The 25439-nt window shown below is 45.7% G+C and overlaps 1 protein-coding gene across 3 annotated transcripts in view; it reads right to left on the bottom strand.

Moving 5' to 3' along the window:
* Positions 1-7963: 7963 nt before the first annotated feature.
* The window catches only part of XPNPEP2 (X-prolyl aminopeptidase 2), a 32396-nt gene continuing 14920 nt past the window's right edge, over positions 7964-25439 (bottom strand). Inside the window, exons 11-21 of one of the 3 annotated variants that reach the window (XM_019716994.3) lie at positions 24728-24817; positions 19541-19650; positions 18742-18819; positions 17512-17583; positions 15379-15439; positions 13989-14058; positions 13455-13559; positions 12959-13018; positions 12351-12427; positions 9716-9805; positions 7964-9100 (exon numbers count right to left, since the gene is read on the bottom strand). In XM_019716994.3, coding sequence (XP_019572553.2) covers positions 8906-9100; positions 9716-9805; positions 12351-12427; positions 12959-13018; positions 13455-13559; positions 13989-14058; positions 15379-15439; positions 17512-17583; positions 18742-18819; positions 19541-19650; positions 24728-24817 — 1008 coding nt within the window. In that variant the 3' untranslated portion in view covers positions 7964-8905. Of the gene's footprint in view, positions 9101-9715; positions 9806-12350; positions 12428-12958; positions 13019-13309; positions 13560-13988; positions 14059-15378; positions 15440-17511; positions 17584-18741; positions 18820-19540; positions 19651-24727; positions 24818-25439 lie in introns of those variants that run through there. The other 2 variants (XM_019716995.3, XR_016019937.1) reach the window with 2 other exon arrangements.

Below are 25439 nucleotides of genomic sequence, written 5' to 3'. Positions count from 1 at the left end.
GCCTATGTGCTAAGTTTACTATGTTCACTTTGTGAATTATCTGTGGCAGATATTTTGATAACTCTAATGACTTATTGTTATTGAAAAGCAATTCGTATTCATCATATACAATTTAGCTGATAGATACACACAAAAAAGAAAATTCAGATATTCTCCATAATTATCTTCCATAATGTTTGAATGGATATATTTTTCTGTTTTTGAGCATTTAGCTATGTGTATGTGTTATTTTCCCCCAAAAAATCATACTGCACAGAAAGCAAATCAGTGGTTGGGGGAATGGGGAGAGGAAGGAGAGATCAGGAGTACTACAAAGATCATTTTGAGGGTGATGGATATGTTCACTATCTTGGTTGTGGTGATGGTTTCGTTGGTGTATACATGTCAAAACTCATGTTGTACACTTTAAAAGCATGCAATTTATTGTATGTCAATTATACCTAAACAAAGCTGTTTTAATATATTTTTATTTTGTTTCTTAATTAAATTTATTGGGGTGACATTGGTTAATATTAATCTTTTTAGAAATTAAAAAAAAATCATACTTCACAAACTGTGTTGGTACTGCTTGTTACACTGAACACATTAAAATTTTTCTCATACTTTGAAATATTCAACTGTGTGATTTTGATGGCTGTTATGACTGTACTGTGATTATTTCACCAAGCCCATAACGATGAACTTAGGTTGGCCTAATTTTTAAAAAATCTTCATTGCATATCCTTAAGGTAAATATTCACATCCACGATCTTCCCCTTGGCATAGATTTCCAGGAGGGGAATCCTGGAGTAAAAGGTACACATCTTTTTAAAGCTCTCTACTGTGATACTTGAGAAATCCTGGCTGGCCTTCCCCTGTTCCCAAGATGTTGTCCTGACTTCCTCCCTCCTACCTCCCAGCCTGCCTGACGCCCTCCAACCATCCATCCATCAGTAAACTCAGGAAAGGCAAGGTCCTTCTTTCCCAAGCTGAAACCACACTTCATTGGCTCAGCCTGCCTGGCAGAACCTTGAAAAGATCGGCGCCCCCAACTGGGCGCCCCTAGTTTGCTTCCTCGCGGACCTGGGCCTGCGCTTTCTTTCCAGCCTGAAAGTCTCTCACAGGCCGCGTGGAAACTGAGCATGGAAACTGCTGAGGCTGCACTGCGTGGGAAGGAGCCCGGCAGCGGTGTGGAGGACCTAGCGGGCCTTTGGTGCCCAGCGGTGTGATCAGGGCCAGGAGGGTAGGCTCTTAGGGTGCTGGATGAGGGACAAGGTTGCATGGCCTCGGGGCAGCTGGGGCAGGGAGGGAGCCACTAACAGAACCTTCCGTGTCGCCTGGGCCTGCGCGCAGGATGTGCACCGCTTCCTGTTTGCGCAGCCCAGGCATCGAGAGGAGCTCACACTCTAACCGCAGAGCCTTCAAAGGCAGACACCTAACCAGGCTGCCTGAGAAAAGGCAGTGTGTGTGTGTGTGTGTGTGTGTGTGTGTGTGTGTGTGTGTGTGTGTTACCTCCTAGAGAAGTACAGCTTTCAGGACAGAAGTGAGTGAAGGTTTTCAGCCCCGCCCTTCTTCTGTCTCCTTTTCAGATCTGTTTCCTCTGGTCAGCAGACCTTGTACTGAGGGCCCAGGGCTCCCTCATCCCGACTTGGCCTTCCCTCAACTTTTCTCTCCTAGCAGATTGCCCTGGCCCGAGTCCCATTAGGTCAGGCTCCAGCTAGCTAATTGGTCCTAAATACGCTTTTAATGGGTTTCCCCTCTGGGCAACATTTGCATTTTATAGGTTATATTCCAGATACACAGAGCCCTCAGCTAAAGAAGTAATGCAGGTCAGTAGTTCACTGAACAAAGCCACCTCAAACTTCATAATGGGCTGGCATACAGAACCTGGGAGTTAACTGTGGGCAGAGCCTGTGCTAGGCACCTTGAAAAGATGTGTGATAAATAGCTGTCAAGGTCCCTTGCACCTGGGAGCTTGCAAACTAGGTGGGCAGCAAGCCTACATTTGCCCAGTACTTGTTCTTTGTCAAGCACTACATTAATCCCACCACAACCCCCTGAGCTAAGTACAGTTGTCCCTTATTATCTGAGGGCGATTGGTTCTAGGACTCACCTCCCCTGCAGATATCAAAATCTGCAGATGCTCAAGTCCCTTAGCTGGTCCCCCGTATCTTCCGGTTCAGCATCCGAGGATATAGAGGGCCAACTGTAGCTTAAATTGGGATTATTATTGCAAAGACGTGCCCAGTATAAATCTGGGGCAGGAGAGCCTTGATTTAGCAGCAATATGGCGGTTGTGTGCGTGTATGTGTGTGTGTTGGGGGTGTTCTACTGAAAGTGAGATCCATCTGAACCCTCAGAGGGTGGACACAGGGCTGCCAAAGACACAAAGGTCATCATAGGCTGCATTCATATAAAGAAATCCCCATGTGAGCCCCCCAAGAGATCCTAATTTAGTGTTAAGATCATAGTTGGGATATTGGGCTCACAGGGACCTTGACATGTATGAAAGCATCCCTTACTCTCTGAATGGGTACAGTGCTAATTTGAGAGAGTGAGAGTTTGGATAGTGAGGGGTACCTATATTTGGAAAAACTTCCCAAATGATCCTTATTCTCACCTGTCCCTGCCCCCCACCCCAACACATCCAGTTGAAAATAATAACACTATGTGGCAGGCAGTGGGCTTTACAAGAATCCTATGAAGCAGGCACCATTGTTATCCCCATTTTCCAGAGAACAAGGTGACGCTTATAGGGGTTCAGCAAACAGTGTAAGACACAACTAGGAAGTGGTAGGAGCTGAGTTTTAAACACAGGTCTGGTCTTGGTCCACAGCCCAAGCTATTAACCACTAGACTCAAGTGCCTCTGATGCAGAGTTCCTGAGAGAAGAGGTGAGAGAATTGGTACCCTACACTGGTCAGGTGCCAAACTAGGTGCCACAGGGCTGTCTTAAAGCAGGCCTAGTGCGGAATGAAGAGGATGGGATGGGTGTCTGGAAGTTACATCATAAGCACAACAACTGGATAGCTAGGGCTGATTAAGTGGTGATGACTTATAGCAGAGTTCTTGTCAATCGGGAAACTCTGAGTGTAAACTGATGTAGTCACCTACCTGTAGTATTTGGTCTAGAGGGTTGGGTGGGAAAGCAAGTTGACTTCAAACAGCTTTCGTGTATGGGAGGCAGATGTGTTCTGGGTTGCTAGGAATGGTAGGGAACAGATAAATAAAAGGTTTGCATTAATTCCAAGGAAGACATTTTTAATATTCAGATCGTACCAGCTCAACCCTGGTAAACAGTGATCATCCTGTCTCCAGAAATGTTCAAGCAGAGACCACATAGTCTCTTGAAAATACTTGGGCATTTCCAAGGTGAAGTTAATAGCCTGACCTGTTAGCAGATTTCATGGTGATAATCATTTTTTTTAATTAAAGTTTATTGGGGTGACAATTGTTAGTAAAGTTACATGGATTTCAGGTGTACAATTCTGTATTACATCATCTATAAATCCCATTGTGTGTTCACCACCCAGAGTCAGTTCTCCTTCCATCTCCATGGTGATAATCTTAGTCAAGGAGGATGAAAAAAGCAAAAGCGGATGAAAAACACCAAAAGAATGGTGTTTGCTTGGAGAGGCAAGCAAGGGATCCAGGTGGGAAGCATCCATTCCTTATGCACACAGGGAGTACTCACAGAGCCTGCAGCTCTGGGGACACTGGGGAGATCCTGGTAGCAGGGTCTGATGGGAGGGAGAATTTGTGAATTTGTGATAAGTTCCTTTTTTGATTAAAGTTTTTTGGGGTGACAATTGTTTAGTAAAGTTACATAGGCTTCAGTGTGATAAGTTCTTGGTTTAAAAACAAAGTAAAACAAACGAAAAAAAAACACCTTCAGGTAGCTGTGGCAGTTACCATCAGAAGAGGAGGCTAAGTTTTGGTATGAAGATGAAAACTTGCTGGAGGCCCTTTCTATGGGAGACTGGGAGGGACTAGGCTGCTTTGCCTAGGCTTGTGTCCCAAGGTTACAAGGACAAATGTTGCTCAACAGTCTAGGGGATAATTGTCGAGGGCTCTAGGGAAAAAGAAGAGCAGGAGAAGACCTCGCAGAGATGGAGTCAGGTACAACTGGAATTAAATTGTCATACATCACCTACTGGCTATATGACTTTGGGCAAGTGACCTTGGGCAATGAGCTCTAGTGAAGACAGTAACAGTGATAATGTGAGCCTTGCTTGGAGAGGAAGAATGGTGTGTGTGTGTGTGTGTGTGTGTGTGTGTGTGTAAGTAACCAGGGTTACCCAGATGACCTGTACAGCGAGAGCAGTCTCAGCCTAGTGCTCTGTTCATGGAAAGTGCTTGGTACCTGGTAGGTGACTACATCAGTTTACGCTCAGAGTTTTTTCTTTTGCCTTGACACTTGTTTCTACATCTCATCTGGGCTCCATCTGAATCTCTGCTGCATGACCCTCTGGCCTTGTGTCTCCACCTTGTCAAGGGCAGGGTCCCCCCAGCCCAAGCTATTGTAGAACACAGGAGGTGTGATATGCAAGAGGGTCTAGAACTACTTATGTGGGACTGCTGGGAGGGAAATTAGCTTTTCAGCTTCATGGCCTTGCCATGGACCACTGAGGCTTTCTCAACTACCTATTTTACACTACCCGCTCAGTTCCTGTTTCACAAAGAAACAAGGAAGTGAGAAGATGGGTGGCCTCAGTGCAAGGGCTGGCTGGGCAGGGTTGGAGAGCGCCTCCCACTCCCAACTGAGACAGCCTTGGAGGGCAGGGCTGGATAGAGAGGGAGGAAACAGTTTCTATTAAATCTTTCATATTTCTATTTTTTTTCTTTTGAACCAAGAATGCCCAATCACTGATTTGAGGAAGTGACCAGTGACTTGGTAAAATTCACTGGTGACGTGGTTTATCTCGGTGAAGAGTAGCCAGCCTTGCCCCTTCTGTGGTCCCAGCTCATTAGGACCTGGAGCCAGCTGGCTGGCACATGAGAGGACTGGCTTAATAATAATTTTTTAAATGAGCCACTTAGACTCTTTGTGTATGTATGTATGCATCTTTCATCTTACCCATGCTCTTTCCTATTCCCAAAAGGATTGAAAGCATTAAGAAATGTATCTCAATGTCATCATCACCACAGTTGTCATAGCTGTGTGACCTCACACAGCTCTCTTTGGGCCCAAGTTTGTTTATCAGAGGCAATAAGAGAGTGACAGAAGGACCCACTGAAAGTGAGGGAGGAGCAAGCACATAGTCAGGACACCAGAGATTTAGTCAGGACACTGGGGGGGAGCCAGCACATAATCAGTCCTAGCTCTGGCCCCAACAGGCAATGCGACCTTGGACAAGTCCCTTCCTATTTCTGGGCTGCTGTTGATGTTTCCTCATCATACACCGAAGGGATTGAATCCACCTTTTTGTTTGTTTGTTTGGTCATGGAGCTGCTAGTCAGGACTGGCTATAGAATTTGTGAGGCTTGGTGTAAAATGAAAATGTGGGGCCCCTTGTTCAAAAATTATTAAGAAATTCAAGGTGGTGACAGCAGAGCACATCTACTGCACAGGTAGATGACCCATGAAGCTGGCTCGGCAATTGCTTCTAATAAAATTTGATGGGAAGCCCACATGGGCTGCTTTTGGCTTGAGTGCTTTCCATGGCAGCTTGTGGCATTTCTGAAGAAGCGTGGGCTCTAGGGAGCAGAGCTGGAAAAACACAAATTAGATACTTGCTCAAAAGTCTATCTAGTTTTGACAATTTATATATAAAATTTGCATCCCAAACCTTTTCCTTACCTACCTCTAAAGGTAAGGCAAGGGTTGAAGTCATGCATGCCCAACAAATAGTAGCATTGTCATCTCTTGCCTGTACGGCTTCCTGTTTTATAGGGTGCTGTCATGTCCGGATTTTCCGGGCCTCTCACTGTAACCTCATGAGGCAGGTGGTACACGTTGTTTATAGGAAGGATAACTGAAGACCAGAGAGGTTAAGGGACTTGCCCAAGGGCACATAGCTGACACAGCCTGGACTAGAGCCCTAGAATCCTAACTCTTAGGAAAAGGGGATTTTCCACATGGTTCACTCCACAGTGGCAATCAGCAGGCAAGGAAGGGTTTAGCAAGCTCATCCACCAGCATCAAGAAAAAGGACCAGAGCCCAAGGGGGCATTTATTTATCTTCAGTTCATAATGATGTCTCAAATGCCCCTGCATATGTTAGCCCCTCTGTATGTGCCCTGGATGTTTCCCTGCCCAAACCAGAGTGAAGCTCTTGAAGCAGGATAGTCAGTGTTCTAGCCATCTGGGGCCCAGGAAGGGAGGAGTGTGTGTGTGTGTGTGTGTGTGGGGGGGGGGGGTTGGCAGCGCCAAGGCCCTCCTACAGGAATGCTTCCGGAGGCAGGGGTTGTCAATCCCAAGATGGTGGATTGGAAGCAGCAGTTACTTTATGGGGAGGAGATGAAGTGGAGCCCTCGGTCTTACACTAAAGGGAGGAAAGGGGAACGTGTGAGCCACCATGGGCTGAAAGGCCTGTGAGTGGGTCTTGCTCAGGCATCCAGGGCCCTCTTGCTGCCCATAGCCTGCCAGAACCATAGGAGCAAGTGTCAGAACCCAAGGATAAAGGCTTGAGCAGGAAGACCCTGGGGAAACAGGATAGTCTAGAGAATATCAGTTGGATCTGAGTCTTACCTCACCAGCAGTGTGATACTGGTTGAGCCTTAGTTTCCTCATCTGTAAAATGGTGCAAGCCATACCACTTGTCCTTTTCTGAGAGTGAGTTCTAGAGTCATCTGACTGGTTTGAATCCTGCTTTTTTCATTTCCTTGATGAGTGACCTGGAGCGAGTTGGTTAATCTCTATGAGCCTCTCTTGTAAAATGGGAACAATAAAAGTTCCTTTTTATAGATTGTGGGGATTAAGTGAGAAAATGCAATAATTACACTTAAACGTTAAAAGGCTAGATCTCACATTTAGTGTTCTTACCACAATAAAATAAAATAAAAATGAAAAAGAATGCATGTAAAGCACAGTGTCTGGTACATATGAAACACTTAGTAAATGGTAGTGATGATGATGACAATGGTGGTGGTGCCTTTAATTGTACTATTAGTAGCTATCTTTGTAGGGTGAGCATGTGAGGGAGCAAATGACTCAGCCAACAGAGGCTCACTGTGAGGATGGCTCAGAGCTGGGGCCTTTGGATGTGAGCATCAGTGGTGATAACTGTCACAGGTCACCCTTACACTTGGCAGTCTAGGCCTGGTGGTCCCAGGCTGAGGGACTCCTCTGCCTGGTGCCTTTGTCCAGCACTCTGCCCCAGAGACTTGGTTGTCTCCAACTCCTAACTGTGCTCCTCTGAGCAAAGGAGGTGGCCCCAACTTCCCTGGACCACATTTGACAAGTCCCCCAGTGTGAGGCTCCCCCACCCCCATCCCCTCCACAAGGCTCCATGACCTTTAACACAGGAGGTGGTTGGCCGGGCATGGCATGCATATGAATACAGGAACACTCACACACGTACATGTACGCGTGCTCACAGGCACATTCTCAAGGACATGTGCTCCCCAACTGAGCTTCTGGGAGCCTCACATCCCTGCCCCCATCTCATCCTCTCCCCTTCCTCCCCTACCACAAAAGCCACAGGTAACAGCAGTCCCCAGCAACACAGCAGACATAATGCAAAACCCAGGGGCAGTCTTCATTGCCAGGCTGTTTTAAGCATCGAGCAGGATGTGAGCCCAGGTGGCTAACGGCTGGGTTGGCTGGAGAAAACTTCCCCCTCCCCCAACAAAAGCGGGCTCAGTGAACCAAGAGGGGGCTGGGAGGTAGGTTAAGGGATTCTGCATGTACCAAAGGGCAAAAGAGCTGGACTGCCAGCCCATTGTGGTCCCACCATATACCAACCAAACACTGTGTGTCCTTGGGCAGTTCCCACCCCATCTGAAGCTCAGGTTTCTTATCTGTAAAATGGGGAAACCAGACACTAGCCACACAGGTTAATGGTCATCCAATGATGCTGGAGGGCTTGTCACTGTGGCTGCACTTTGGAAAGTTAAAAGGGCTCCCACATGTCATGAAATATGGGACAGTGATTCAGCATCAGTGCTCAGGCTGTTCCAAGTTCAAGTAGGGCCGTATTTCAGAGGACTCCCTGCAGTCCCTCCTACCCTATGGCCAAATTCATATGGATTAACTCCCTATCTTGTCATTTGGCATGGAGCCCACACAGGGTTTAGAAGCAATGGGCTCACGTGTTGGGTGCGGGGGCTGGTGTTTGTGCCCTTTCTCTGGCTGGCCTCCCTGATCTGGGGTGGCAGTATGCAACCAGACTGCCCAGCCACCCTCCACCCCCCCACCCCCCACAGGCACAACAGGGAACCTGGAGGCAATCTTTTTCCTTCAGCCCATGGGCAGCAGCCAGGAGTCCATTACAGGGCCAGGGATAGGCTAGAGGCAGCCTCAAGGGCATGGGGAGACCAAGGAGTCAGGAGCCAGGAGCCAGTGTGGGTGGGAACAGCTCTGATTATATTCATCAGGTGGTGATAGGGTGGGGCTCTCCCAGGGCCATGGAGTCCCTGGGGGTAAGACACTGCCCTATATTGTTTTTCTTGTGTGTGTGTGTGTGGGGGGGCAGTAGCAACAGGTTCTGCCAGGTTACAGTTTAGGCCTACTGGGCTTACAGGAGGAAAGGAACTACTTGGCTCTCCTATCCTGGGGCTGGGGGTTAGGAACCAAGAGTGAGGTGTACAAGCTCAGAGGGGGCCTGCCTAGGGCCAAGGAGCCCTGCTTCCTTGGGGCTTGGTCCTGGAGAAGGAGGCTGAGGGCAAAGGTTTCCAAGCAACGGGCTAGCAGAAGCTCTTGGGGCATGGGTGCTGCAGGGTGAGAGGAGCTGAGTGAGAAGGTCAGCAGGGGAGGCCTGGGCCTCTAGACATTCCAGTTGAGGATGGCAAGGGTAGAGACTGCCAACACAGAGGCCAAGGAGGTGGTGCATGGGGCCCTGGAGGACAGGGGCTCTGTTTGTTGCTGCAACCACTCGAACTCCTCCAGTAGCTGGCGCTGCTGCAGCTCAGGGCCCACCTTCTCTCGGATGGTCTGGTAGTAGTGGTTCAGGTACTGGAGCTACAAAGGGTAGGAGGGGTGAGGTGCCAAGAAGTGAGGTCTTAGTGCCATCCAGTCCCCTGCTGTGGTATTCCAGCTGCCCACCTCGGCCCAGGTACCCATAGGTATCTCATAGATCCCCGTAAGTTCCCAGCCATCATCAAGCAACAGGCATTCTCCAGGGCTTTTCAGAGGCAGTGTGCCACCGTAGCTGTTTAATGTCATAATCACTTTCATGGAATGGGGGTGGGGAGTGGGTTTCAGGCCCAGGAAGGAGAGTGAGTAGGGCAGGCATTATTGTACCATTTTACAGAAGAGGGGCCTGTGGCCCAGAGAGGGGAAGGGATTGATGGTGGAGTCCAGAGACCCAGTCTCAGACTCCCCAAGAGTTTACTACCTGGGGTTGGGCACGCTGGTCTGATGGGATTTCTAGAAGCTCCGGGATCTCTGATGAGCAGGAGAGGAATACCCCAGTGTGTGCCTACAGGTGCCACCAGTGTGAACCCTTCCAGCTGAAGGGAAGGGGCAGAGGGTCTTGGGGTAGGGGGAGCAGAGGAAAAAGAGAGGCCCAGGGTGGAAGAGAAGGCAGGCAGTGGTTCGGAGGCTGCAGGCTAGACAGTGCTGAGGGGCACTCACCTGCTCTGGGGACAGCAGGCTGACATCAATGAGGTTCCGGTCATAGGGCACCAAGGACACCACATCAAAGGTCAGGTAGGTCCCTGGGTACTGGGAAGCCACAGGGTAGGTGGGAAAGCAGGAAGTGAGCGAGGAGGAGCTAGGCTGAAGGAAAGGCTACAACACTCCATCCAGAAGCCATGGGCACAGGGAACTGACCCTTTTCAAACCCAACACAATGCCCTTGGCCACCCCCCTTTCTATCACTTAGCACCCTGTATTTGGTGCTTCCCTCCTGATTCCTAAGTTTAGGCTTGGGTCTGTATTTCTCCAAGTGTGGGCATTCACACAGCACATAGTAGGGAGCTTGTTAAATGTGTAGATTCTAGGGCCCAACACGCAGACCACTGGAGTGAGAATCTCTAGGGCAGGGCAGGGAACCTACATTTAAATAACTTTCAGATAAGTATTAGGCTTTTATATCTATCTATTTGTCTATCTATCTATCTATCTATCTATCTATCTATCTATCTATCTATCTATCTATCTATCTATCATCTATCTATCTATTTCTAACTACATATCTATCGATGGATCTATCTATAGAGATAAGTACAAAGAAGAAAAAATAGCCCACAATTCTCATATCCCAGAGAGCTCTTGCATGTGTGTGCTTAGGAAATTCAAACTACAAAAATATACCCAATAAAAATTGAAAGTCTCTTCCCTGCCCACATTCCTTCCTGAAAAAATTTTAGGCATATACAGTATATATTGTATATGCATATATTATAAAAATTCATGCAAAATGGATCCTATCATACACTTTTCTGCACATTCTCTCCCTTTCCCCACCTCAATAGTGACCTAGGAAAGCACTCCATATTAGCACAGGGAAATGCACTCATTCTTTTTAAGGCTGCACAAGGGTCCATAGTATGCGGATGATGATTTATTTAACTAGTGATGGATATTATGCTGTTTCCACTTTTTAAACTATTACTATGAATGTTATAATGAACATCATTGTGTATAAATATCTTGGTGACCTTTTGGGACTATATCCAGAAGGCATATATCTGGCAGAGGGAAAGATGAAACAAAAAGTACAGGCATTTTTAATAGGAATTTCAATATTGTCAAACTGCCCTCCACTAAGGTTGTACCAATTTGCACTTCTCCCAGCAGTATTTGGGAGTGCCTGTTTCCCCACAAACTCACCAGCACTGGGTATCACCAAAGTCTCTCATTTTTGCCAATCGGATAGGTGGGCCATGGTATTCTATTGTTGTTTTGATTTGTATTTCTTTCTGAATTGTTGTTTTGATTTGTATTTCTTTCTGAATTGTTGTTTTGATTTGTATTTCTTTATGAATTGAATCTTTTCATGTTTATGGACCATCTATCTGTGTTGATCTTATTGAGTTGCCTCTTCATGTCCTTTGTCTGTTTTTTTCTGTTTTCCCTATTTTTTATCTTATTGATTTGTAAAAGCTCGTGGTAAAAAGGACGTTCATCCTTTCTTTGACATATGTGCTGTACTTGTCATACGTCTTTTGACTATTCATGGTATTGTTTCCATATAGTCTTCTAAAAAGATTTTAGTCAGAATTATCAATCTTTTTCTTCATGGCTTCTGGGTCTTGCATAGAAAGGTCCTTTTCCACCCTAAGATTATAAATGAATTCACATAGGTTTTCTTCTAGATCTTTTATGGCTTCACATTTAAACCTTGATCCATTTGGGATTTTATTTTGGTGTAATAGTGAAGTTCTTCAGTTTAATCTCCACCCCCAAATGATTAGCCATTTGTTCTCCCATTTATTAAACAATCTCTCTCTTCTTTACTGTTTTGAAATGCTAGCTTTATTATAAACTAAATTCCCATTTTATTTATGGATTTTAGAGGGTCTATTTCTGGACTACCTCTTCTGTTCCATTGTTACTTCTGTCTCTCCCATTTCCAATGTCACACTATTTTAGTTATGGTAGCTTCATAGCATGCACTAATATCTGAGAGGGCTAGTTTCCCTTATTGCTCTTTTTTTTCCTGGAATTTTCCTAGCTCTGTAGCTATCTTTACATGTTTAGTTTTACAAATAAACTTTATTAGCATTTTGTGAAGTTACAAAAGCATCCAGTTAGCACTGTTGAAATTGAATTTATAGATTAACTTAGGGAGAAATGACATCATAATTTTGAGGTTTCTTTTCAGAGAAAACCATTTACTTAGCTCTTTTTTAAGTCCTTCAGTACATGTTTTCTCCATGTACGTCTTTTAAAGTTTGTATATAGGTATTTTATCTTGTTGGTTGCTATTATATGGAATCTTTACTTCTAACAAGCTCCCCTGGTGGTGATTATGTACTCTGAAAACCAATGATTTAGGGCAGGAATATTGACTCATTTGGTCTGGAGTGGGACCCGGGTATTAGCATTAAAAAAAAGAAAAGATCTCCAGATGATTCTAATATTCTAATGTGCAAACAGTTTTGAGAAAATCTGATTTATGGAATTTTTCTGGAGCTAAGGAAGACTCCAAATAAACTCTTGTCCACACATTCTCCTTTGACCTTTTACCCTCCTCCCACCCACACACAGCCCAAAGTCACTGCCATGCTGTCCAAACCTCTAGCCCATCTTGGTGGCACTTTACCTTGGTCTTTGCTTCTACCACGACGGCCACATCTTCAAGACGGATCCCAAATTCTTTGTCGTGATAGTAACCAGGTTCTGGGAGGCACAGAGTTGCTGGTTGCATTAAGCAGGGTGGGGGGACTTGAACCTGGGCTTCCTGTATCAATTGAGTAGTGGCTACAGGGTACAACTGCTTAGCTGCCCTTGGCTGGTGGCTGGGACAGACTCACCACTTGTTAGATGCTCATTGATAACCCAGAGGCAACCAGCCAGGCTTCAATTCCCTCACCCTTCCTTGCAGCCCAGCGGGAAAGATTTCAGGGTTCACTTGGGTCCTGGAGGTACTCCCATCTCCTTGTGTGCCACTGTCCTGTTACCCCAGCATTTGATTGGAGACTTTAGAGCTTGGATGTACAGCTGGGAACAAACTCCCAAGGGCAAAATGAGGGTATGGGCTGCAGGTGGCCTGGGGTTAGGGTGGGATAATAATCCATTTAGGGCTGGGAGTGGAGAGGTGAGGGAAAGCAGCAGTGGAGCCTGGGTGTGCCTATGCCTGTCATGTTTCATAGACTGCAATCCTGGGCTCGTCTTGGGGTAGGGAGGGGTGGAGGAGCCCGAGAGTCATACCGATGGAAGTGAACATGCCCTTGCCCATGGTAATGCTGCTGGACTGGAATCCTACTGGCCCTGGAAAGGGAGATGTAGGCACAATATCAGCTTTCCTATACTTACTGGCTTGGAAACTGGCAGGCTCAGGGGAATAGCAGGTAAGTGGGGGTCCCCGGGCATCTCTAGCAGCACTTGTCCGCCACATCATTGTCCACCTGGGGCTGGTACAGACCAGATTGGCTCTGGCTTTTATTTCTGCAGGGTCTACGCCAATCAGCCAGCAGGCATTGACCCTGCTCCTCTCTCTGAGGCCCTCCCAGTTGCCAGGCAGGCAGCAGGAGTGGCCAGATGCCAGCATTTCTCACTTACCTCACAGAGCATCACCTCCCACCAGTTGGGTAATCTTGGGTGGGTCACTGCATCTCTGAGGGTCTCGGTCATTTCCATAACTGTGAAAGGCTCTGCCACCTTCAGAAGAGAGGGGATCCCGGGGGAGTGTTGAGGAGATACCTACACTCATGCACACTCAGGAAGTTGCCAATGCCATGGCCTGTCCCATGACCATAATTGAGTCCAACATCCCACAGGGCTCTGCGGGCAAAGGCTTCCATTGCTAGTCCTGGAAGAGAGATGGCCCCAATCAGTTGGCTGGACCCCAGACTAGTTGCCTTGCTCCTTCTTGATCTCTCGTTTCAGAGCCAACCACCAGGATTGTGCCTATGAAGAGGGATTTCTGAGAGTGCACTGTCTCCAGCACACCTTACATTGTACCCATCACCCAGACTGACAACTCTAATACAATTTCTCCCCATCTGTCAAGACACCTACCTTCAGGAATCCTCCCATTACTGCCACAGCCCACAATAACTTCCCCCACCTCTGAGCTACCCTTAGATTAGGAGTCAGGAAGCCTGGGTTCAAGGCCTGGCTCGCCTACTAGCCCTCTGTGTAACCTTGGGCAAATCACTTTCTCTCTCTGGTCTGGATTTTCCTATATATACAATGTATGGGATGATGCTGTGGGTCCAGCCTGGTCTCCGAAACCTACCTGATGTAGCAGCAGGAAAGACAAGTCTGGACAGATCGATATTTCCTATCAACACACGGGTATATGCCTCCTGATGGGGAGAGGGAGAAGTAATGTGGTACACAAGAGGGGTAGCCTGGGCATTTCCAGCTGCTTGGCTTGTGTATACACAGGTGTGTGGGCCCTGGTCTGTGAGGGATACTGGGGGGAGGTGTATGCTCATGTGTGGTCACCCAGGTTCTAGAAGAAGGCCAGAGGAGGCTGAGGGGGACCTGTCCAAAGCTGGGGCTTAGTCCATGTACTTCTCTTTGGCTGGCTCACAGTGATGCTTGTAGATGGTGGTGAGCTAAGGCTGTGACAGCAGGAGCTTGGGAGAAAAATTCCCTGGGCTGGAATCCTGACTTGGTCACCTAAAAACTCTGAGACCTTGAGCAAGCAACTTTAATGTCTCTGCACCTCACTTTTCTCGTCTCTAATGTGACAATCCCAGTACCAGCTCATAATGTTGCTGGGAGGAGTAGGTAGACTCATGCAGCTAAGGTGCTCCAAACAGAGTAAATGCTCAAATTGAGGTCAGTGCCCTTATTACCAATATTATGACCATCCTTTTTTTTCTTAAGGCATTAAATTTAGGTTGGGATCTGATAATCTGGCAGGTCAGCCTTGCTTGGATGGGGCTGTTAACTTGTGGAAAGAGGAAGGAAGGTGGGCTGACAGAAACCCCTTCCCTGTGGTGATGTGGTGAGTCCCCTTCACCCTCCCAGCCCCAACACACATGTACAGGCTTGTCATCTCAGGCACAACAATCTGGGGCAGCAAACTCAACCCGCTAAACTATGAGCTCCTGGAGGCCGGACCAGTGTTGTTGTTTTTTCTGTTTTCAGCATAATGTCTGAGCTGCAGACTAGTGCACATAGATGAGGTCTCAGCCTCTATACTAGGTGGACCAGCCCTCACTGCTTCCTGAAAACTTCCAGCTCCTTTCCACTTCTGAGACTTTGCTTGTGCCATTTCTCCTCTTGGAATGCCTTTTTCCCTCCTTTCTGTTGAGCATGGAGCTAGGCACACAGATAGCACCAAAAAGTATTCATTGATTTACTGAAATGGGATGATGATAAACTTGGGCACATCTAAAGGGATGCCATTCACTTCATGGTTCTGTACTAATTTCAACGAGAGCACACAGGTGGTAAGATTGTTGAGTTCTGTTGGTAGCCGGAAACATCTCTGGAGAAGTAGCTAGAAGGACTGGGTTTTCTGATACTAACTTACTGTGTGACCATGGGCAAACTATTTAACCTCTTAGGGCCTCAGTTTTAGCTTCTGTAAAATTAAAGGGCTCTTAGTGGAGTGATTTCTTGGGTGTCCCTTGAATGAGGGTAGGTAGGGGAAATCTGGGTCCAATGCTTACCTTTTGGAAAGCAGAGGGGGTGCCCCAGTGGACTGTTCTGGTGATATCTGTGGTTCCATCCCTGTGGAAAAGGAAAATCAACATATGCAGCTCTGCTGAATACCTGGGGGTAGGGATCATGGTGATGTGTTTCCTGTGTGCTTTTCACTGGGGTTTGAGCAGCAGGGATGGAATGGCGGTGGGGAGGGGAGTGAAAGGAAGAAAACGGCTGCCATCATCAAAAGCCCATCTTCAGCATCTATGTGTGAAGAAGCTCTGCAAAGCTATCAAGTTCAAATCATTATGTTGTCAGGCAATCCTGATTCCCCACAAGCGTATCCACCTTCACGCCCCCTACCATTTTGGCTGTTTGCAAGCCTGGGTTTGTTTGGGTCAGGCTGGCTCTAAAAGCAAGGCTTGTTCCAGGCTTTCTGAGAGGTAGGAGGGATTGTCCCATTTTTACAGCTGGGGAAACTGAGGTCCAGAGAAATAATAACACTCACACATAGAGATAATTATTTACCATCTATATAACATTTTGGGCAGCTCCCTGGGAAGGGTGGTAGAGCAGACCTCATTATCCCCATTTCACAGATGAGGCAATTGAGGCCAGGAGGCCGTCTCCCTTTCTGAGCCTCAGTAAAACCAGGCCTGCAGCAAGCACTCACTCTCCACAGTTCTCTCCATTGTAAACATGGATTTGATGAAGAAATTTGTTCAGAGTCCCAATAAACTGAAGCCAGAAGCCAAAACCTGACTCCCAACCACCAGCTGCAACTGTTCCCCTAGGATGGCCCGTGTGGTAACCTCCCTACCTCAGGGAGGGGAGGGGGAAGATAAATGGTCCCAGGGCCCTGGGGATCCCTCCTTGGGAGCAGGTCACAGGACGTGGTAGGCTTTTTTAGAAGGAGAGAAGAGGAAGTGAGGTGACCATTTCACCAGCCTCACCCTGCTCTGAGTGTGCCCCAATCCAACAACGCCCCACAAATTCACTTCCCCTTTGCACATTGGCTGTCTCCAGTACACACAGAGACACAGTTGAAACTAGGAAAGGCTGCCAGGCTGAGTGCCTGCTGCACTGGCTTCCAGAGGTGTACTTGGAACATGCAGAATGCCTTTGTCATTAGCGCATTCGCCATTTCCACAGGATAGAGGATGGCAAACTGTTTGAAACTACTCCTTACTCCTCCATCAGCTCCGACACCCTTTCCTTTCCCCAACTCCAAGCTCCCCACAGTCCACTTGCTTCCTGGATGAGAAGAGAAAATATTCCAGCAATTCTCAGCTCAGTTCCTGAGTGAATGATTGGTCACATATTTGGAAGGAATTGGGTTAGCCTATTTTGCATGGCCATCATATCTGGGTATTCATGTTGCGCACTGTATAAGGGTAACACATCTAAAGGGATGCCATTCACTTCATGGTTCTGTACTAATTTCAATGAGAGCACACAGGTGGACACAGGCATTGTGGAGTCCTGGTGCAGGGGGAGAGTACCCTCTTACATAGGAGAGTGCCTTACACATGGTTGTGCATGCACTTAGAAGAACATGCACACATATATACTCAGAGACACCTACCTATGCTAATGGGTGTACCCTGTCTCAACTGTGCTCTGGGTGTCCTCTGACATTGCTTCTCTTACCTGCTTATTGCTTTTGGAGGTCTGGTCCTGCGCCACCCCCAACCTGATATGATCACCTCACCCATACAGTGGCAGTGGGAAGGGGGCTGAGGAGGATGCATGGTGCTGATAGAGTATGGGCCATGTCCAGTGTGTGCCTGAGTGAGTGAGAATATGGGTGTAGTGTTTGTACAGCTGGGCAGGGCTGTTAAGCATGGCTGTTCAGACTGTGTAATAATATGCAGGCTTATAAACATTTTATTTGAGCAAGGGGAGTCTTTTCCTGATTCTCACTGAGGTGTTGCATGGGCAGCCCCACTGTTTTGGTCTCTGTGTGTTTCCCACTGTGCAGAGATCCCCCTGCTCCCAAGTGTAAAAGTGGGAAGGATGCTCAGGCTCAATCAATGCAGGCCTCTTCTTTCTCAGATGAAGAATCTATGCCCAGGAAGGGACAGCTTTGGCCAGTTCTTGGCTGGCCCAGGGTGTTTGGGCTGAGACAGTTGGGCCAGGGTTGGGTAGAAGCTACGTACCAGTATTGTCCCCCAGAATCCACCAGGTACATTTCATCTGAGGATAGCTTGCGGTGATTCTCCTTGGTTGGGCTGAGAACAGGAGAGATGCTGAGAAAAGGAGCAGTCTAACCCTGCGTTGGGTGGGGTGGGGATTCTGAGTGAAAACAGAGGAACACCCTCTACCCCTGGGGGTTGGGCTTCCAGGCTGATTCCTTTGGGGAAGTCATTATCTTCCAAAGGGCCCTGGGAGAATACTCAGCTTCTATCACTAATGTCCTCAGCGTGCATCTGTTTATCTTGCACTTCACAAGCAAGGCCCTGGTCCCCAAGGAGGAGAGAAAGGAAAGAGCCCAGAATGTGGGAGCTGGGAGAACCTTAGAGAGCACCCAGCGCAGCCACCTTCTTTTACATAAGGAGAAACAGGCCTGCAGAGGCCAAGGGGCTTGCATGAGGCCATGTGGTAAAGCTGGCACGGAGCTGGGCCTGGACCCCAATGCTTAGTCCAGTGCTCTTTCTCTAACTTCTGCTACATCCAGAGTAGAGAGCCCTGAGAAGCCAGGAAACAGGAAGGAAGGATACCTGAGGGTAGGGATGGAGAACAAGATTTGCTAGGGCCAAGGAGCTCCTATATTGCTATTCTCTAGTGGGGAGAAAGGGCTGGGCCAAGGCACCTGAAGGCTTTGGAGATGCCGGGGAGGGAATTCTGGGATAGGCCAGGCCAGCCCGTGGAGTGTGTCTGATTTCTGCCTGCTGTGCCCATTCAAGGCAGAGGCATCTGGTCAGCTTGGTTCCCCAAGTTTCATCAGGCAGGTCTGCAGGTGTTTGTTTTCTGTGGTGCCAAACATCTGGCCAGCCTACATCTTGGGCCCGCCTTAGTTGGTTTAGGCTGAGTGAATGGGCCTTTCTCCTTATGCACTTGTGAACTTTAAGAATTAACTAACATAACTGACAGGATGCCAAAGAAAAGCATCCAGCAGCAGCCCTGCCTCCCTTCCAGATCCCTCAGCCCTGAGCAATCACAAAGTCCCAGCCTCTTAGGGGAAAAACTGTTCAGGCCTTTTAATTCCAAATAAACTTCCAAGCCCCAACTGAACTCCACTCCCCACCCACAGGCCCCACAGTGCTAAACGTTTCAAAACTTAAATATGGACTCAGGTCCCAGAGCACTCCCTCCTCCACACCCTCTCTCCCTGCACATACACTGGGATCCTCCCACAGAGCCCTAGAAAATTGTTTCTCCTGAAGTACCTGTAGTGGGCCAGGGCAGCATTCAGACCACTAGCAGAGATGGTTTGGAAACTGGGTCCAGAGGAAAACTTTTCCTCTCTGCAAAGTACAAGGCAGGAATGGTCAATGAATGAGCTCATGGGCTGGGCTGTGCCTAGAATACCTAACAAGGGCAAATGAAGGTCACGGCTGCCTCTACCTCAGCCAGACTCTCTCAGCCCCACCTCCTGGTTCCATCCTCCCAATTCCCGATATGCCACTTATAGATCACTCAAGGTCAGAGAAGGAGGGACTGTAGATACAGGTCATTCTCTTTCCACATCCATTTTACAGATGGGGAAACCAAGGTCTGTATGACTCACAGTGTATTCATGGTAAAACAAGAGTGAAGAAATTTAGCTCCCTGTATTTAAAAACTCCTCCAGCGCTGGAGCAGCATCCTGCACCTCAAATCTACAATTTTCCCATGGTCTGGGCCAAATGTCCCCTCAGGAAAGTCCCCTCCTCAATTTGATATCCTTAAGTGGTACAGGGGCCAACAGGCCTGAGTCAGCCTCCCCCAGGGAGAATGGGCCCATGCCTGAAGCAGACACGAGGGGGCGCAGTTGCATTGTGGCCCTTGAAGTTTTAGGGGCTGAAGAATATCATCCAACACCCTCTGCCTAGCTCCGGGACTACTCAAGAATCTGTTACTTCTTGCTCCAGAGAGGCACCCCCAATAAAAGAGGGTCTTCCTTCCCTCTAAGTAAGGAGACCAAGTCCCCTTTCCTGTCCCCACCCCACATTAAAAGGTAGCCAAAAAGGAGCCGTAGTCCTTCACCCTCGGAACTTATCCAGCAGCTCTGCCCCTGAGAACTCGTCCACTGTGCCTTTGGGGACGTTCTTCTCCAGCCAGACCAAGTAGCGGATCACGGGCACAGCATCCCGCACCTGGAGTGAGGCAAGCAGAGAAGCCCGCTGAGGAACAGTCTCCGACAGGGCTCAGGGATGACAAGATCAGGTGACTGCTCTGGAAGCTGAACTTTAAGAATCCGAGGGTTTCATGGGTTATTTGATGATATTAAGGGATTCTTGTTAATGTTTATTTATATGATCACAGTGTGGTGATTTTTTGAAAAGAGTCCTTGCCTTTCAGAGATACTGATGTGTTGTCAGAAGAAAAGATATAATACCTGGGATTTGCTTTAAGTTCACACAGTATCAGAGGGTAGGGAGTGGAGGTAATGAATGTGGGCTTGCAGACTAAATGGGATTGGCCATGACTTGATGACAGTTGAAGCTGGGTAGTGGCACATGGGGGTCATTATGCTATTTTCTCCACCTTTGTATATGTTTAAAATTTTCCATAAGAAAAACTTTTCTAAAATGAGGTGCTTTATCCTTATTTTAACAGGACTATGCAAAAGAGAGAGTAATTCTCTTGCCAGGGTGATGAAATCATTACAGCAAACACTTATTTAACACTTGGATTGTGCCAGGTGGTGCTCAAAGCAATACATATATCATTAATATAAGATTAGGGGGGTAAGAGGGGTGGGGGGTGGGAGATGAGGGTACGGGGGATCAAATATATGGTGATGGAAGGAGAGTTGACTCTGGGTGGTGAACACACAATGGGATTTATAGATGATGTAATACAGAATTGTACACCTGAAATCTATGTAATTTTACTAACAATTGTCACCCCAATAAATTTAAAAAATAAATTAAACAAAAAGAAAAAAAAATGTACACCTGAAATCTATGTAATTTTACTAACAATTGTCACCCCAATAAAAAAAGAATTATATATAAAATTATAGATTTATGTAATTTAAATTATTATTACATATGTACATAATATATATATTTATATGTATATACACATTATATGTATGTAAATGTGTATACATACACACATATAATATGTGATTATATATTGATTATACATTGTAATAAACATACTTAAAATATTTCAACATATATTAATCATTTATGAATATTTATTATATACAGTTGGTCCTCTGTATGCACAGGTTCCATATCCATGGGTTCAACCAAACACGGGTCAAAGGTATTAGAAACTCTTCCAAAAAACTGAAGAAGAGACAATACTCCCTAATTCATTTTATGAGGCCAACGTTACCCTACCAAAACCTGGTAAGGGCAACACAAAAAAAGAAAACTACAAACCAATCTCTCTGATGAATACAGATGCAAAAATCCTAAATAAAATTCTAGCAAATCGAATGCAACAATGCTTTAAAAAGACTATTCATCATGACCAAGTGGGGTTCATCCCAGGAGCACAAGAATGGTTCAACATCCTCAAATCCATCAATGTGATACATCATATAAACAAAATAAAGGACAAAAATCATATGATTATATCAATTGATGCAGAAAAAGCATTTGACAAGAAACAACATCCATTTATGATTAACACTTAATAAAATAGGTATAGAAGGAAAATACCTTAACATAATAAAGGCCATATATGACAAACCCTCAGCTAATCTCATAATTAATGGAGAAAAACTGAAGCCCTTTGCTCTATGCTCAGGAACACGACAGGGATGTCCCCTATCACCTCTGCTTTTCAACATAGTGTTGGAAGTCCTCGCCAGAGCAATCAGGCAAGAGAAAGAAATAAAAGGCATCCAAATTAGGAATGAAGAAGTTAAACTGTCACTCTTTGCAGATGACATGATGCTATATATAGAAAACCCTAAAGACTCCACCAAAAAGCTATTAGAAACAATCAACGAATACAGTAAAGTTGTCGGCTACGAAATCAATGTACAAAAGTCCACTGCATTCCTATATACTAACAATGAAATCTCAGAAAAGGAAATTAAAAACACCAACTCTTTTTGCAACTGCAGCAAAAATAATAAAATACCTAGGAATAAACTTAACCAAGGATGTGAAAGACCTATATGCTGAAAAGTATAAGACATTTTTAAAAGAAATTGAAGACACGAAGCAATGGAAAGACATTCTGTGCTTATGGATTGGAAGAATCAACATAGTCAAAATGGCCATATTACCCAAAGCAATATACAGATTTAATGCAATCCCCATCAAAATCCCAATGGCATTTTTTAAAGAAATAGAACAAAAACATCATCAGATTTATTTGGAACCACAAAAGACCCCGAATAGCCAAAGCAATCTTAAGAAAAAAGAACAATACTGGAGGTATGACACTCTCTGACTTTAGCTTGTACTACAGGGCTACAATAATCAAAACAGCATGGTACTGGCAGAAAAACAGACATATAGACCAATGTTATAGAATTGAGAACCCAGAAATAAAACCACATAAATATGGACAGATAATTTTTGATAATGAAGCAAAAAACATTCAATGGAGAAAAGACAGCCTCTTCAATAAATGGTGCTGGCACAATTGGAAAACCACGTGCAAAAGAATGAAACTGGACTGCTATCTGTCAGCATGTACCAAAATTAATTCAAAATGGGTCAAAGACTTAAGCATAAGACCTGAAACAATAAACTGCATAGAAGAAAACATAAGTACTACACCTATGGACCTTGGGTTCAAAGAGCATTTTATGAATTTGACTCCAAAGGCAAGGGAAGTAAGTAAAAGCAAAAATAAATGAATGGGACTATATCAAACTTAAAAGCTTCTGCATAGCAAAAGAGACCATCGACAAAATAAAGAGGCCACCAACTGAATGGGAGAAGATTTTTGCAAACAGTGCCTCCAATAAGGGACTAATATGCAAAATATACAAGGAACTCATGCAACTCAATAACAAAAACAAACAAACAACCCAATTGAAAAATGGGCAGAGGACCTGAAGAGACATTTCTCCAAAGAGGACATACAAATGGCCAACAGACATATGAAAAAATGTTCAACATTACTAATCATCAGAGAAATGCAAATCAAAACCACAAAGAGATGTCCCCTCACCCCAGTTAGAATGGCTATCATCAACAAGACAAATAGTAACAAGTGTTGGAGAGGCTGTGGAGAAAAAGGAACCTTCATACACTGTTGGTGGGAATGCAGACTGGTGCAGCCGCTATGGGAGGCAGTGTGGAGGTTCCTCAAAAAATTACAAATAGAATTACCATAAGACCCAGCAATCCCTCTCTTGTGTATCTACCCATAAAATCTGAAAACATTTATCCATAAAGACACATGTGCTCCAATGTTTATTGCAGCTTTATTTACGGTGGCCAAGACATGGAAGCAACCAAAATGTCCTTCGATAGATGAATGGATAAAGAAGTTGTGGTATATATACACAATGGAATACTATTCGGCGGTAAGAAAAGATGAAATAGGACCATTTGTGACAACATGGATGGATCTTGAGATTATAATGCTAAGCGAAGTAAGTCAGACAGAAAAAGCAGAGACCCATATGATTTCTCTGATATGTGGTATGTAAACCCAAAACAACAAAAGAACGAGATAAACAATGAGAAACAAAAACTCATAGACACAGACAATAGTTTAGTGGTTACCAGAGGGTAGGGGGGAGGGGGTGGTAGATAAGGATAAAGGGGATCAAATATATGGTGATGGAAGGGGAATTGACTCTGGGTGGTGAACACACAATGGTATTTATAGATGATATAATACAGAATTGTAAACCTGAAATCTATGTAACTTTACTAACAATTGTCACCCCAATAAACTTTAATTAAAAAAAAAAGTATTAGAACAAATTCAGAAAGTTCATCTCTAAATTGATGAGACAAGTAAAGAGTTAATAGGAGCAAACTTGTTGGCTAACAGGAGTGAGCTTAAACATTAACCGCTTGGCCCTAACTCCCCTGGCTAGCACTGCACCTACAAGCTGACAAGCACCTTACATCCATCATAGGTGAGAACAGAACAGTTCCCAATCGTTGCAAGCTAACATCCATCTTACCATGTTTCCCTGAAAATAAGACCTAACAGGAAAATAAGCACTAGCATGATTTTTCAGGATGACATCCCCTGAACATAAGCTCTAATGGGTCTTTTGAAGCAAACCTTAATATAAGACCCTGTCTAATATTCTGGGAAACATGGTAGATGGGAACAGGACAGTTCCCAGGAGAAGACAATTGTAATGGCAGCGCCTCCCTGCAAGATGACAAGCACCCTACATGCTGCTTAGAAAAATATAAAACCCCAGCACTCCTTCTCATTGGCGCAGCTGTCCCCCATCAGACTCTTCCCTGGCAGAACTCCATTTGCCAGTATCTCTATCTTATCCCTCTGTCTCTGCCGCTCGCCCTCTCAAACTGCCCTGGCAAAACTTCTGCCAGTTCCAAACAGAACTCTCTCCCTTTTTAACTTTCAATAAATATTTTGTCTGGATACTCTTGTAGAGTCTCATAAATTATTTTACATTCTGTGAATGACCAGGGGTTAATTTTATGGCAAGATATAAACAATACATTATAATCAGTATTTATACCACATTTACATTTCATTAAGTATTATAAGTAATCTAGAAATGATTTAAAGTATATGGAGGATGTGCATAGGTTATATGCAAATACCACACCATTTTACATAAGAGATCTGAAGATTTTGGTGTCTGAGCGGGTCCTGGAATCAATACCCTGTGGATACTGAGGGACAACTGTATTATTAATCTTGTAATGTTATATGTGTCTTATATATTGTATAATATATATTTATTTACTTAATCCTCAAGACAACCCTGTGCTATAGATTACTATTATGATCCTCATTTTACATATGAGGTAACTAAGGCCCAGGGAGGTGAAGTGACTTGCCCAAGGTCACCCATCTAAGAAATGAATGGAGGAGCTGGGGCTTGATCTCAGACACCCTAGCTCCAGGTAGGGTGCTTTGAACCAATGTACCATGCTGGGAGTATGGAAGTAGAGCACAGGTAGGCACCCAGGATTTCTGTGTCCACTTCTCTGTTTCATTGGGGGGCTTTTCAGGCTCTTCCTTCAGGGTTTCTTTTCTAACCCATCAGACCAGGAGCTCCAAAAAGGCTATTCTGCCTGCCCATGGACTTACGTGGCTGGCCCTGAGGAGGGCCTGTTCCTTACTGTTTTTCACCGCCTTGGTCACCATCACTGGGGAGTAGGTGTCTGCTACGAGTTTCTCCTGTCAAGGGTAGAGAGGAAGAGGTTTGTGAACCCTCTTCAGGGCACAGCAGTGTTTGAAAAGGATTAGTAGGAAAGCCTGGCTGAGGGGAGACTTGCTGTTTCCTATGATGGCAATGACCTTTCCTTGTGTGATCTCTGGCTGTGCAAGTGTTTCCTAGTCTTCCAAGCCCAGCTTAACCTTCTTCCCTCCCTTCCTCCATTCCTTTCTGCCCCTGGATCCCACCAATGCTCTGAGACGGATAAGAGCTTGGCCCCAGCCAGTTGATGGGCTGTTCTGACAGTGTGAGTTTCCTGCACATGTCATACCATTTGCCATTTATTGAACACTGGGTTTTACATGCACTATCTCCTCTAAAGCTCCTCAGAGCAACTCCTCTGAGGTCTGGATTATTATCACCATTTACAGGTGAGAAAACAAAGGCCCAGCTTGGCTAAGTCAGTTGTCTAAGGTTGTTGCACAGCCATTTTGGGGCAGAGCCAGGACTCAGTCCCAGGTTTGTCCACCTCAAAGGCCAGGCTGTGCTCCCTTTAGCTTCCTTGACAATCTCTGAGCTCTCTGTGGACAGACATCTGGCTTCTTCATCCTTCTCTTCTCAGGGAGGCCTAGAAGGGGATTCATT

This window comes from Rhinolophus sinicus, chromosome 18, assembly GCF_057876585.1.
Source record: "Rhinolophus sinicus isolate RSI-liver-muscle chromosome 18, RSI-T2T, whole genome shotgun sequence".
NCBI classification, from domain to species: Eukaryota; Metazoa; Chordata; class Mammalia; order Chiroptera; family Rhinolophidae; genus Rhinolophus; species Rhinolophus sinicus.
This window is presented reverse-complemented; position numbering and strand designations above follow the sequence as displayed.